Genomic DNA, 14,614 nt, shown 5'->3' with positions numbered 1-14,614 from the left:
ACACTCGACGTTTGTACGCCATTTAGTAATCCATCGGCATCGCAGATTTCAACTACGCTGGTTTTCCAGCACAATTTATTTTTAGTACCCGTCCTACATGATGTTCGATTACTCCGCTTTGTCGAGACAGGGATGTTATTGACTACGAATCGACAATGGAGTGCGTGGGTGGCCGTAGCCATTGCCTGTGGCATACAACCAATTCTACCTCAAAGCGAGGCGACGCTTACGTAGCCAGCTGAGTACCAAGTGAACTCGATTCGCACACCGGCCGAGCCAGCCGCTCGCTCTGCTCTGGCGGTCAGTTTCGCTTCAAGCGTCGGCACATGTGCACGTTTAACTGACTTACAATCGCTGGCTTGTTTACAAATAGAAGGTAGTGCAACCACGCTGTCAACAGGATAACCGTGACAGGTAAGTTAAATATAAAATTGAGGCCAGTGTCCCCAATAGTTTTATACATGAATACAAGAGAAAGATCCGCTTACAAAATCGCAGTTAGTTTACTAGGCTGTAGACAAAACAATACTATTGTGTACCTTTTGTTTTTGGTCATTATATTGTTGTGTGCAAACATGTGAAGATCATACATAGAATTTACATTCAGGTTTTGGTGTTATGCTATGTTTTAGTGCCAGAACTGCACCTTTTACAAATTTTATTTTGTTTTGTTCTATTATTTATAGATGATCATACCATTAAAATTGCTGGAACAAAGGTTAGTCGGTCAATATTCATAGTCATAAATATGTAAATTTATTTTTACAATTAGATTTTCGTTTAATGGTTTCTAATTTTATGTATAAATTTTGAAATTTTCTTAAAAGTTTCTGTCAAAAAAAATAGGTATATGTAATACCTATGCCATGTGTTATACATACATTCGCTTGAACATGTATGGTCATGAGGTTTAAGTTAGTTCGTTATTCGGAACACATTCATCAAGCAAGTTTAGCTTGCATTCGGCCGGTTCTTTTCGGGCCACGGACAGAAAAAATAGTCCTTGTCTTACTTCGTCGTATAATATTATGGGCCGCTCACAGCTCATTTACAACATCTTTTTCTAACCATTAAACCTCTATGTTGAAACCTGCGTCGAAATAAAATTGATACAACTTTATTCGTATGATCTTTGTTTTGTTTATAGGTAGGTCGTTTTATTTTTGTTTACTAAATCATCTGATACGGCTCGATTTCCTTGACCTATAATGTAATTGTAAAACGATTAATTACAACTATTATGTTTTCATAAAATACTGTAGATGATAATGACTCAGAAAATTATAGTGAACAAACTATTTGCATACTAATTAGTTTGCTTACCACTTAATTGATTTCGCTGAGATAAATATTAGTAGAGAAAGCGGATTGCTAACGCTAGATTATGTTTTTAGTTGGCCATTTGTTTCACACTTAGAGAGATCCCAATTTGGCAATATTAACTGTAATGGCAGGTTTGCTAATAAACTCCCGTTGGTATTTCGTAAATGATTTTTACTGCGTTTTATGGCGCCACGCATGACTGACTTGTTGAATGCAACAAGGACATAATCAGACACAGAAGGCCTTCAAGAGATACTGATGTCTGTATTGCTATTGTGTTATCGTAAATTATGCACTTTTTTATACAACACAGCCGGCGAAGCTCCATGACACGCTTTCTACGATTGGAATGGTAGACTATTACTATACAGTGTACACCATTCGATAGGAGAGAGATTCAGCACGGGCATAGGTATCTGCGAACTAGCGATCATTACTGAGATTAGGTTAAGTGCATTAGACAGTCAAAATATCAAGGGTATATTTGAGTAAAACGTTTCTATTTCAGAAAGTAGCAGTAGGTTGCTACGACCAAAATAAATCATGAAAAGAATTATATATACCCTATATAATACATATTAGTGTTATGCTCACTATCAATTTATATTAGGCACGATGTTGCCTACCTACCTGCCGCTTTTGATCGCAGTTCTGTGTGTATCAGATACCTTTTAGATAGCAGTATATATGTAATAGATACTCATACCGATATTTCAACGTGATTTCGAGTTATCATAATAAATCGGCAAGCCTTTATTTTCTATTTTATCGGCGCTCGCGAGATTACACTACACGAGAAATATTGTTGAGATCACGAACCGGAGCCGTGCCTTGCAAGGGGGTTAATGTTACAGTACACCTTCCTTATAGAGTTTGTCTGGGACGACGGACCGATAGCTTTCCGACGCTTTGAAAAACCGTTTCTATGTTTTACTTGATTTATATCTTATTATAACTGTCGTTTGCCTAAATGCTTTATCATAGTTTGCAAGGAAACGGTACACAACCCCATTATTAATGCACTGTGCGAATAGGGAGAAAGGCATTGATTAGGCTAATATATTAGGTTTACGGTGCGCGAAAGCAGTGTAGGTAGAGATTAATGTCGACCCGCGGGTCACAATAGCGCACGACCAACACGGAGAGATTGCAACGAGTCCTAGAAACTACACCGAGAATACGAGTCGGTTATTAAATACACGCAGCACTTGATTTGGTTATCAAACACGTTAGATAATAATATTGGTTAGGAAAATAATAACCGTTTCGGAGAATCAAATACGGCGGAGATTATTTCGGGTCAGTTGCAAAATCTTACTTAATATACGAATAAAGTAGCTATAAAATAGGCACCACATATAACCAGTTCACTAGTTTTTTGTTTATATTCTTCATGCTAATAAGGCACATAAAAGAATTTTCCAGCTATTTTTTGCTAACTAAGATAACATTAATTTGGAGGATATTTTTTTAACGACACGTACCTAAAATAAAACTTAGTGTTAATTCAAACCTAAGGCAGATCCAGCAAGCACTCCTATTTCATTAAAATGCACACAATATGGATACCTACTTAGTAACCAATCAACTGCAGGCCGCTAGGACAAACCTTGTCATGTGTATTGTATTTCCGTGGTCAGAATAAATGAGTCAGACGATAGCGGATAAATAATAAATAGGCTGTGTAGGCAAATGAGCATGCACCGCTGTGCTCGTGAGCTCTTGAGCAGGTTTGTATGGACAAACAAGGCTAGCAATTAGCGAGGTGGCGTGGGAGAGTGGTCGTGATAACATAACGTCGCAGTCCCGCTAGCCAAACAAAGCGGACGTTCACCGCCTGACTGACGGCCCGTCTTCCAACCCTTGTGCCATTTACCATCGACCCGCACTAAGCATAATATGATTTTCAATACGTACTACCTTTCTCTAACGTTAACATACTTATGCAAATTTGACTTCGTGAACTCGCTATAAGATCAAGACCTACAAGTGCTTGTAACATTTTCTAGCTTAAATATATTATACTGTGATACGTCTGCCATTTATTTTTGTCCAGGAATGTGGAGCATGCAACTGCTTAACTAGAACTCTTCAAATTACAGCATTAGGTAATAAGTCAGTTACGTGTCCAATTTCATGAGTGACAGTTTCCAGTATATCACTTAGGCACACTACATACTGAATAGCGTGACATGCTTGATAGGGATCGTCATTTTATAAAGCCTTATAGTCGAGTGCTCTGCTCTATTATTATTTGTGATAAGAGAAGTGCTATTTTATTTCATTGAAGCTCCTTATCAGAAAATCTTTAAAATTAATTAAGTAGAATTAGAGTTTACAATCAGTGTTATATTACTTTTACCTACTGATCGTTCACTTTAGTTTGTTCTTGGAACATGTTTTGTTGGAAAGATTAATCGGAAGTTGTAATCGGCTGTATCAAAGTAGCAGCAAGCACGTTTCAAAACCAGTTAAGGTGCTTTTTACGAAAAAAGCTAAAGTGAATAAAGCAACAACCTTTATGTTCAGTAGATGTTATACAAGTTGTCTGGCTTTATGTGAAATAAAAATGTACACTTATTTATATAGGAAATGGCAACTTAAAACATTTCCAGAAACACGAAGTAGAAAGTGGCACGACGAGTTTACGGGAAACGACAGGTAATTGCAGGAAATATTGGGTCAGCCCATACAAGTACCCCCTGGTCTTCCTGTTTAGACGCTCAATCTTTTTAGTTTCCTGCGCATAATTGGTCAACATTATGCGAAAACGTTTACAATGTAGGTCTTTATTCCGCTTATTATTCTTCCGCTTTAAGAACACTGTTTTCAATTTATAAAATTCACGAAGGTTCTACATTTTGGGTTTTATAATTTCCTTGAATTGCATAAGTGCGCGATATACCCCGCTAGTAAATATCACGCGATATCAAACTAGACGGCATACGCTCATACAATCAAAATATATAATACATTTAATTGAGTTATTTTAGTGCTCTTGGATTAATTAATCAAGTAGAAAAAAAAGAGAAAAGTGAATCAGGTATTGCGACAACCCACAATAGATTAATGAGAAATATTGAACAAAGTGCAATAACTGCGAGAAATTAGTGATTGACACGGACATTGGGACTCACGCTGCGGTGTCGTAAAGGAATTGTTAAGTGGAACGTCGGCTCATTATCACAAATATCTCCGAGGCAACGGTATCAAATTGTCATGACAAGTATATTACGAACAATTGCCATAGATATATCTCACATTTACCTAGATGTGCGACACTACAGCACTTAGCAGGGAAAGTATCCCACTTGTTGACACTTTACGATTTACTGGTCTACTGGCCTCGACTACTGATAATCTTAAAATTTTAATGACGTAATTATTGGGTCATTGAAGCTTTGACTGACCTGACACGGTTTAATTTGTTTTTTGAAAGTGAATTGATTGATGCATACAGCGACACTAAGTATATTTGATGGATTTATATATTTACTTCATGTTATTTTTTCTTTGTATTAGGTGTTTTAAAGTATACCTATTTAGTGTTTTTAACTATATACTACCATAACCGTGTATTATTTTACTTCTGCACCACATTAAACTCCAATAAAAACTTTTCCCAAACCTATCAACTATACTCGAAAGAGAAAGTACCATATAGTTAGCTATAGGCCCCATGCGTTACTTACAATGTCACGTACCGAAGCAATTTGGAGCATCGTAAAACTCTACTACTATCTCACCATTACCTACACCATGGCATGAGTAACTTAACATTCCTTCTAGAGACTGTCATATTTTCTTAATGATATAGTCTAAGTAGAAAGTGTAGATGCCATTACCAAGTCAATAGAATCATAATCATAATGTGACATTATTTATGTACTTTCCATTATTTCCATGCACAAATTAATACGGATAAGCGACAAAGGTGTGGGCGATGCGCACGCGACGTCCCACTTCCGGCAAGTCTGTGCTCCTCTCAAGCGCGACATGTACGAGTATTGTTATTGCCGTAGTTTGTTTACTAAAACCAATATATTGTGGATTAAATACTCTTTGGAAAAGAATTGAGTAGCGTTGCTCGAAGTTTATATTGCAAAACTTTTCATTTGCTACAAAATTGTTCATGCTTTCAAACAAAATCGGAGATTGGATTTATTGCTTTTATTGGCGAAAAACAATTGCATGGAACTATTATATCAGTACAACTGTTATTACAATCATGCAATAACCTTCTTAACTTCATCGTACATTTATATCTTATCTTATTTTTTCCGATATTCGTATCTCCGTTGAGTCACAAGTTTCTCAGAATCAGTGCTCTGTGTTTCAGTACTTTGTGTATCCGTTGTGGTGTCGGATTGCACCCACGGCACTGAGTCACGATTTGTACCGACTACCGGACCTGTAAATACATTTGACTCCGTCTGCCCACTTTCTCGGATATTATGAGTATTACAACACCGTTTCTTATTCCACATATCAAAGATTTTGCATTTATCTAAATGACGTACCAATCTCCTATAAATCACAGCAATACAAGCAATATCACCTGCTTAAAAAGTAAGTGAAAATGATTGCAGAATTTATGAAATTAAACAAAACGCTTTATATTTCTGAATCGTAATCTATTAACAAGACAACCTTTGAGGAGTACAATGCAGGAGCCCATAAATCAGGTGCCTATTAATATCGAAGCAAATTGTATTTGAAAGCGTCACACAGAAATAATGCCACCGCGTTTAGCAACACTTTCGCTAGAGAAAGCTATTCGTGCAATAAAATATCTTTGTCTTTGCGCTTAAGATGCGCGGAACGACTGACTAGTCATTAATCACTTTTTATACTAGGCAGCGAGCACAGATCACGATTTAGATACCATTACCATACAATACAATATCAGTTAAGAGCAATATATGTATGAAGATGCTTCATTATTTTCAATGAAGATGCGCGCGTACATAATAAAATTGCCATTATACTAAAATATGAAACAATATCTTTTATTGAAACTAACATTAGGTACTTTAACTACGTAATTGAAAACCTCGAGAATAATTGTTTACGTCTGCTTTAATATTTATTTATGTACGCCTGTCTTCTGGGAAAAACGATCGGCGCTAGAGAGACTTCTTAATCACTGCAAACGTCAGAGAAAATTGTGATTGATGAGGTCGTTGAACGTGGAGATATAAATTGTTTGGATATCATATTTTTGATGAAGTCCTGTGACGGCGGCTGTGCGAAATAATGACCCAATTAAGTGTATTTTTATAGCGGGCATAAGTTTCTCACGGGTTATAGATTGCTTTTGTAACAATTTCAAAAGATCGGTGTTGCTTTACCATAAATGTCTCGACACTGACGGCGGCGGCACCTACGCCTGGCGCCGAGATGAAACCGCGCTTATTTAGGATTTCACCACTCCCCAATGACCATCGTTACTTACACAACTATTGATCAACAGTGCAACGCCAAAGTAGTGCGTGCGGCCACTTTTTGCACGGCCTGTACTTACTCGATCAGATATGATTGAATCTGTTTCAATTACCTACTAACTACTAACGGTTTCCTAGTTGGTGCAATCGTTTGCATATCTGACGAACATATCAAAAACAAAATTGTTCCGTTGTTTATATTAGTAGTATTATGTATGGAGTTAGCAGTATAAAAATATAATTAATATGCAAATATTAGGAAATTACAGTTAAGTCATTCGGATATTGTTAACGTGCTTATTATCTTTTTCCAGGTTAAAACATTTATCCATCGAAAATGGAGAGCTGGTTGGGTGATGTCAAACGCGTCAGAATTCCACGACCAAAATTCGGGAGCAAATATCCCGTCGAACCACCAAAGGATTACCTAGAAGATTGTGGGGATCTTGGCAAGCAACGCCGCCATGACAAAGACCTGACTAAGGCGACAGAAGAGCTGCGTCGATCGCTGCAAGAGAAACTATGACCTCCTAACAGACGACTAGGTCTAATTTAGCTTTAACTCTAGCCAATGGCATAATGACCCCACACTCGCCCGGTTAAGCGATTACACGAACACTTTGACGGACATTGTTCGAAACAAATGATCGTGATTTGCAAAATGTTCGAAGTGTTACGAACACGTGTCACGCGTGTTAATCGTCTGGGATTTTGTTATCGTAGCTTGTAAATTATGTTATTGTTTTGTTAAACATTCAATTAGATGATCGACTTTTTCACTATGAAATGCAATCAAATGGTAATACGTAAGAAAACAATATGTTTAAATAATAAGAACACCCTTTTCTAAGCCCCATACCCATGTTATGATTCAAGATTTAAAAGGAAGCGGATAAGTAAGAGTACGTCCTTGTTTTAACAGACATGATAGGTGTGACACATTTTTGGTATTAGAATTTAATACAATTGTCTGAAAACATAAGCATTTTTACGTAAAAAGGGTTGTCAGTATTAATTTATGTAGATTTGTTCTGTTGTTTGACTAAATTGGTAGTGAAAAGAAACGTTACAGTTTGGAGACGAAACCAGTAATATCGTTAGCTAAGTACGTACGATTAGACATAGTTAATTAGACTGATATTATTTTAGAATAAGTTTATTGAATCTCGATAAGTATTAAAATACTTTTTAAATAAATATAGACGTATCGTTTAATGTTGTTATTTTCTTATTGGTATATATTGTGAACCTTGTTAAGAAGTAGAAAAAAAACTGTCTATTTATCTGCTGCATTAGCCCTTCATCAAAAGTTATTGGCACGTGAAACGTGTGTCCCTAGTTCGAACTACAATTATCAGTGAATCCGTGATGCCCAAATCCAAGCTATGCCAGTTGTATTTCGTGCAACGTTTTAGATGGACCTGTGAAATCAAGATGGCTGTATCAGGGGGCTGGCGCTATGCCAAACTATTCAGTTACAAATGAGTTTTGGTGGGCATCCACTGTATTCTACCCAACATACATATAAACACGAACATCTGATTATTCTAACGAAACTGTTCAATAACTTACAGCAAACAGCCTTCAAGTTGTGTTCTGATTTATCTTATAGTTTCATCAAAATTGATTCAACACAAAACGAAGTTCTTAGAATAACCGATGAAATACGTTTAAACAAGAAATTCTTTGGTTCAGAATTTTGGTAAAGTTGGCATTTAATAAGTGTAATGTGTTTTAAGTTGTAATTGTAAGAGCTTTTTGTGGGTTCACTTAAATCCAAGATGGATGTTTTAAATTAATCGAATACCTACTTACAACCTGCAAAGGTTTTGTACAAGGCTCTGATCAGCACACATGTTTTTGTAGAGACGATATTGAAGATTTTTGTTAAAAATAATGTAGGTACTTACGGAATCATCGTAGTGTTGCGTGTGGAGTGCAGTAGTGCTGCCCTCTCTCGAGTTGCACGGGGAAGAGTGTCGCCGAGAGCGCCGTCCCTCCTCCTCGTACTCCTGCACACGTACGTGCATTTAATTCTTACTTGTCTCACCATAATTAAGCATTCTGCATTACTTTACAGACCAACGTGTAAGTACATTCGAACAACTACATGTACAAAACACTAGACAGCACCTTGTCACAACTCAGAACATGCATCACAATTTACACGCAAGAAAGTAATAGATAAGCATCATAACTACGTTACTATGTAGCACACGAAAAAGTTCCGTCTAGACTACAACCTACATAGAAAGTTGTTTTTATTGGCAGGCAATAATGTAGAAGATATAAGTGGTAAGAGGGATGTGAAGCAGCGAAGACTCGCGGTCAAACTGCAGGGCGAGGGATGACCAACTAACTGTCTCGACGGTTTAATTGATTTTTCACGCTATTTTTGCATGTTGGCACAGTTTCGACTAACGCCAACGGCGCGCGGAAGTGGTGGCTTCTTAAGTATTGTTATCGCTCTAATAGCACCTAAACTATGCTGAAAGTAACAAAAAGTCACACATCGCACATACATATGGTAATTTTGCTGGCAGAGCTTCGTTCTATGCTTGACGTAAAGAATTTCGCAAATAATAGCTGAACTACCAACATAAAATTACAGAAAAGAATTATTTTACACTAAGGTCAGATTTTTTACGATTTCTTTTGTATATAAGAGATGAACTTTACATAACATATTTTTACTTTAAAAAGTAAACGTTAGTAATTTATGTTTGTTATATTCTCACGAAACAATGGATGTATTGTTTACTTTTAATTTCCGTTACGTAACAACAGTAACATAATGACTGTTTTCATGTGTTCACGTAGATGGCTTCAGTGTTGTTGTTACGACACAACTGACAATTTGGATCACCATACTCATCATTTTGACGGATAAATAATGAACATTGTTTGGTTGAAAGTTCCAATAAGGTAAATACCAAAACGTTTGCAGCAAATAATGAATTAAACTTCTATTTCGATGCAAGGATAACATACGAGGCACATAAAATGCGCAATTTATAACTATTCTATGTAAGAATATCCTTCTTGCACGTATCGATGGTCAATCTCTAATGGCGATTTAATAATGTCTGTAAAGTACCTACTAAGTTAAAAAGTTCATACTAACTTTTTAATGGCATGGAGTAACTTCATCATTAAAGAATAGAATAGATTCTATAACATAACAGTAACCATTCCGAGAACTGAAAGGGAAAGACCAAACATCAGCAGTAAACGTCCTGCGGCTCAGATGACGATGATGATGATGATGAAGATACTTAAGTGTAGTGGCTGGCTTGTCTGTTGAGCATGGATTTATAACTATATTGAAATTCTAATTGTAGGTGCATTATAGCTGAGTATGTAGAAAGGTACCTATACCCTTTCTTGCCAAAAACGATGTACCTTATGGTACAAACTAAACGTTATTCTGCCGCAGGTGTGAGTTGCGTGTTTATTATCGAACTCTTTCTTCTTTATCGCCGTTGAACGCAATACTTTTCTGTGTACCTGTTATATATAAACACGCAACTGAGAAAGGCTAAAGAACTTACTATACGAAATCGACCCCGAGTCCCACTTCATTTTAAGAAATACTATTGTTATTTATCACTAGACTATCTCATTCAGTATATTCGACTGAGTAAAGCTTTGAACAACACAATTTGTTTGTGTGTACCCAGATAAGAGAGGCGCTTACTAAATGATACTACAAAATGATTACGGCCTTGCTTATCAACACACTCACAGTACAAGGTATGTAGACAAGCATCACAAACTGAGCCCGGCGGATTCCCGCGCAAATCCGAAGTGTCAACAGAGGAATATAGGTCATTCCGGTTCCCGTAACCTTAATCGGTACTTTTAAAAGACGACTTTATCGTAGCACCTGGCTGCTACAGATCGTAGATACCGTAGGGTTTTTGTTCGACCGCTTACAAAAAGATCCTGTAGACCGACTACGAACGCTACGCGCTACGGCTACGCCGGAAATTACATTTGTACAATACCACAATATATAAATGAAAACATTACTTATCTCGATACATTCATGCCATTTTACTATCAATACTACGCGTTACATTGTCATAGATGGAATGATAGCGTTTGAATGTTATCGGCCAATGGGTCCCCAAAGAGAAGACATCAACGACCCGGTTATCAAATTGCTAATGTAATTAACTTTATCGATCGATCACTGTATTATACTTATTTTGCTTGCATGTATAGTATATGATAACAAAGTTTTTTGATGCTCAAAAGGAAAAAGGTACTTTTTATTCTAACATTTTAAATATTAATGCTATTCCCCTCTTTATTCACCTAGCCTAGTATGGGGACGCGATGTTCACAACAAGTACGTTAATTATGCAGGCAAACCCGCGGTCTACGTAGAAGTCACATCTTTCAAACTAAAAGCCATGCGGGAATTTATGCGTTACGTTTGAATTATTAATTTTAAGCGCACAATTTCATTAAGTTTAGGGAAGCACTTTGAGTCGCGAAGTGTTCAACACAAACAATGTGCTATATCAATGGCTTCATGTACAAGTTTGGGGAACGAAATTGATTCTAAACCTCAATTTGTAACGGTCTACTATTAAGATCTGAAGTCATATGGGAAATATTGAAATATAATACTGTTAGGGATTTCATGAAATATTCCTATAACTATGTTCATAGCTCGAGTCTCATTTCATGAAATCGTAAAACTAAGTATGTAACAATTTTTTACACGTGAAGACTAATTAAATTTTAATGACTGTTTTACAGGGCCCTCTAATTAGATTTTAACGTTCATAACATTCTAGGTAAATATTGCATGAACACAAATTTCCATTAAAGAATGGGTACCATCACAATTAATCACATGTAAAAGCACATTTATTTACTGCATGTATTGATTTTCGTTTCATTGTCGAACGGGTGTACCATTTATCAACGTTATATGTTGATATTTTTGTACCAAATAATCGGCGTTTAATCATACATACAAGACAAACATGAATTTGTTACGAAAGGTACCAGCAGCTTACAAGACTTTTTTTAACACGCGAAAGCTACAAACACTGTCTATTGTTCTCTTTAAGAAATACGATCTAATCCAAAAACATGATATTCAAACTTTGTTGCAAGCATAAACAAACAAAAAACAGCAGATTTTACACGACGAAGCTAACAATCATAAGTTTGAGGGTGGTAAAAGAGTTGTATGTGAGCGAAATGCATTGTCCCAGGTGTGGATAATATACCTTGGCCATGGCGCGCACGTCCATAGGTACGTAGTCGCGGAAGGCGACGCGGCGTCGCCGGCGCGACGTCATGCCGAGCGCCCGGCGCGCCGCGCACTGACTCCGGCCGCCTCTAACCGCCCTTACCGCCCTTAGGACGCGCCCGCCCTACCTACACAACTCCATGGTTTGCTTAAGAGGCTCCCTGTTAACTTTACATTTTATGGCACACCCGCGGCAAGTACGCGACGGAAATATTTTTAATATTCTGCCCTCTCAGTTAAATATTACTACGGTCAATAACTGTCGCTTTGAACGGGCCAAATTCATTCAATTTAAGAGCTTCATTAAGGGTTGTTTTGTGTTAGATAATTTAAAGAAAAAAGTGTTTTATAATCGTCCTTGGTTTATAATTTAAAAGCGACTATGTTAGCAATAAGAAACAAAAAACTACTAGTACGTATTAAGATCTTACGAGTACAAAAAATTATGGCAAACTAAGTGAAACCATCAGCGTTTTACGTAGTCCCTACTAAATAAACATGTAAGTCCATACACGAGGCCTTTGCCTGCCCGCCCAGAACGCCTTTGTCGAACTTGGTTTAAGCAGGATTAGGACTCAGTTTGTAGATCCTCACTACAAGATTAGTTGGTTCGATTAAATGTACACACAAACCTAACCCTAAGCAACTTCTCCTAAATATAAAATAAACATTTTGTTGCGAGGAAATGGAGGGTCAATTTATCTTTGTCTATTTCGGACAGAAAGGTAAATATAATGATACTTTCTACTGAAGGATGACAAACAAGACATGCTTACGTAACAAGTTCCTATTGAACGATTTTCGTTTAGGGAAACTTATTATTCTATATAGGTATAGTTACTTACTTATATTAGCTAATTAATTACACTGGGGGAGGATAAAGCATATTGCCGACAAAGCCGCCTTTCTTGGCGCCGTGGCTCTTATTGAGCTTCATTTATAAAAGACGTCCTAAGTATATTTATTAATGAATACTGTATTCGATAACTGTAATAAATTATGTCCGCATTATAAGATTTTTTGACAAGCTAAGTGTATTAAGTTTGCTTCGTATTTTTGATTTGTAAATCATCTTCGAAAAAATAATATTGTGAAAGGAAGATTACAGTTCAGTTCGTTATATTAAAGTAAAGCTCACCTTATCTTTATGACGTATCAAAATGGCGTTTTCCGCGAAACACTGACGTCACGGTATTAGATGGCTTAGAACCAGCCTTTAGTGCTCTTTAATTTTAACAAGTGAAGGCGCGGTAAAAAATAAACCTTTTATTAATGGATATTAACCAAACTAAAAGTTAATTAAGGTTATAAGAACACTAATCTCTTTAATAGCAATCTTTTTAGCTTTTATTTTGTTGTAAAGCATAGGTATTTATTAATATAATGAATAGATAATTAACATAGAAAAACTAAATCTCTACATATCCTCAACTAAGTTACAATGGAATCGTACAAGCATTTTCTTTCGTAACCACAGATAACAGAATACACATAAATAAAAATAGTAAGGTTATGTATTTATATTCAAAATGTGTGTATCTACACATCACGTAAATACGAGTAGGTAAGTTTACCTACAGCACCTGAATTTCATACATACAAATAACGGTACAATAACTACACTGAAAAGGGAATTCTCAAATGTTTCTTATTACCATGTTTTGCTTACACTGAATGACTCTTAAAAGTTATTATGTACGCAAACAATATTATTTCTTACTACTATTGTTTCTCGGGTTCCATACAGTTAAATGTTAAAGGATATTATTTTATAGCCAGGCATTTAGTGAAACTTATACTTTAACTGAAACCCAATTAGTTTCAGTTAAAGTATAAGTTTGTTTTAATAAGAATAGTACTCGTATGTTTCCCTTTCAAATGAAATGTTAATAATATATGAGTACCTATGATGTAACTTTTCTTAAACACTGAACATAAAATAAGTTAATAAGATTCAACTTTTCATCACTTTTTTTAAAGACAATTGCTATCCCTACTAATATTATAAATGCGAAAGTAACTCTGTCTGTCTGTTACGCTTTCACGTCTAAACCACTGAACAAATTTTAATAAAATTTGGTAGAGGGATAGAGATTGAAGAGAATAATAGAATTATAGAATAATAGAATTGAGAAAGAAAATAGGATAGTTTTTATCCCGGACTTTTGAAGAAATCTCTTGGAAACGCTATACAACTGAACTCTACGCGGGCGAAGCTGCGGGCGGAAGCTAGTTAACTATAAAACAACAATTTTAAAAAATGTTTACTCAAATTAGGCTGACAGATCAACACTTTTCGAACGTCAAAAAAATACTATGAAAGTAATAAAATAAAACTTGATGTCTATTACGATATTTTGTTCCTGATAAGTAGGTATTAGGTGAGTTAGTTTTATTCAACGAGTAAAATCGTAAAGGGTTGAGTGAATATTTCATAAAAATCACTAGCAAAAACTAAGAAAACACTTTAAAATTAAGAAATCAGCGGTATGGAAGCAATTAGGTAAATTGTCAAGCGTTATATTTATAAATTTAAAAAGATAGACTTTTTATGCTTTTGATGTAAATTAAATAT

At 36.0% G+C, this 14,614-nt stretch overlaps 1 protein-coding gene across 1 annotated transcript in view; it reads right to left on the bottom strand.

Annotated features, from left to right (window-relative positions):
- The window catches only part of LOC124645962, a 70,395-nt gene that overhangs the window by 9,394 nt on the left and 46,387 nt on the right, over window positions 1-14,614 (bottom strand). Inside the window, exon 15 of the mRNA XM_047185959.1 lies at window positions 8,678-8,779. Coding sequence (XP_047041915.1) covers window positions 8,678-8,779 — 102 coding nt within the window. The remainder of the gene's footprint in view (window positions 1-8,677; window positions 8,780-14,614) is intronic.

Source organism: Helicoverpa zea, chromosome 3 (genome assembly GCF_022581195.2).
Source record: "Helicoverpa zea isolate HzStark_Cry1AcR chromosome 3, ilHelZeax1.1, whole genome shotgun sequence".
Lineage (NCBI taxonomy): Eukaryota > Metazoa > Arthropoda > Insecta > Lepidoptera > Noctuidae > Helicoverpa > Helicoverpa zea.
Note: the sequence above shows the minus strand (reverse complement) of the source record. Positions and strands in the feature narration are given on the sequence as shown.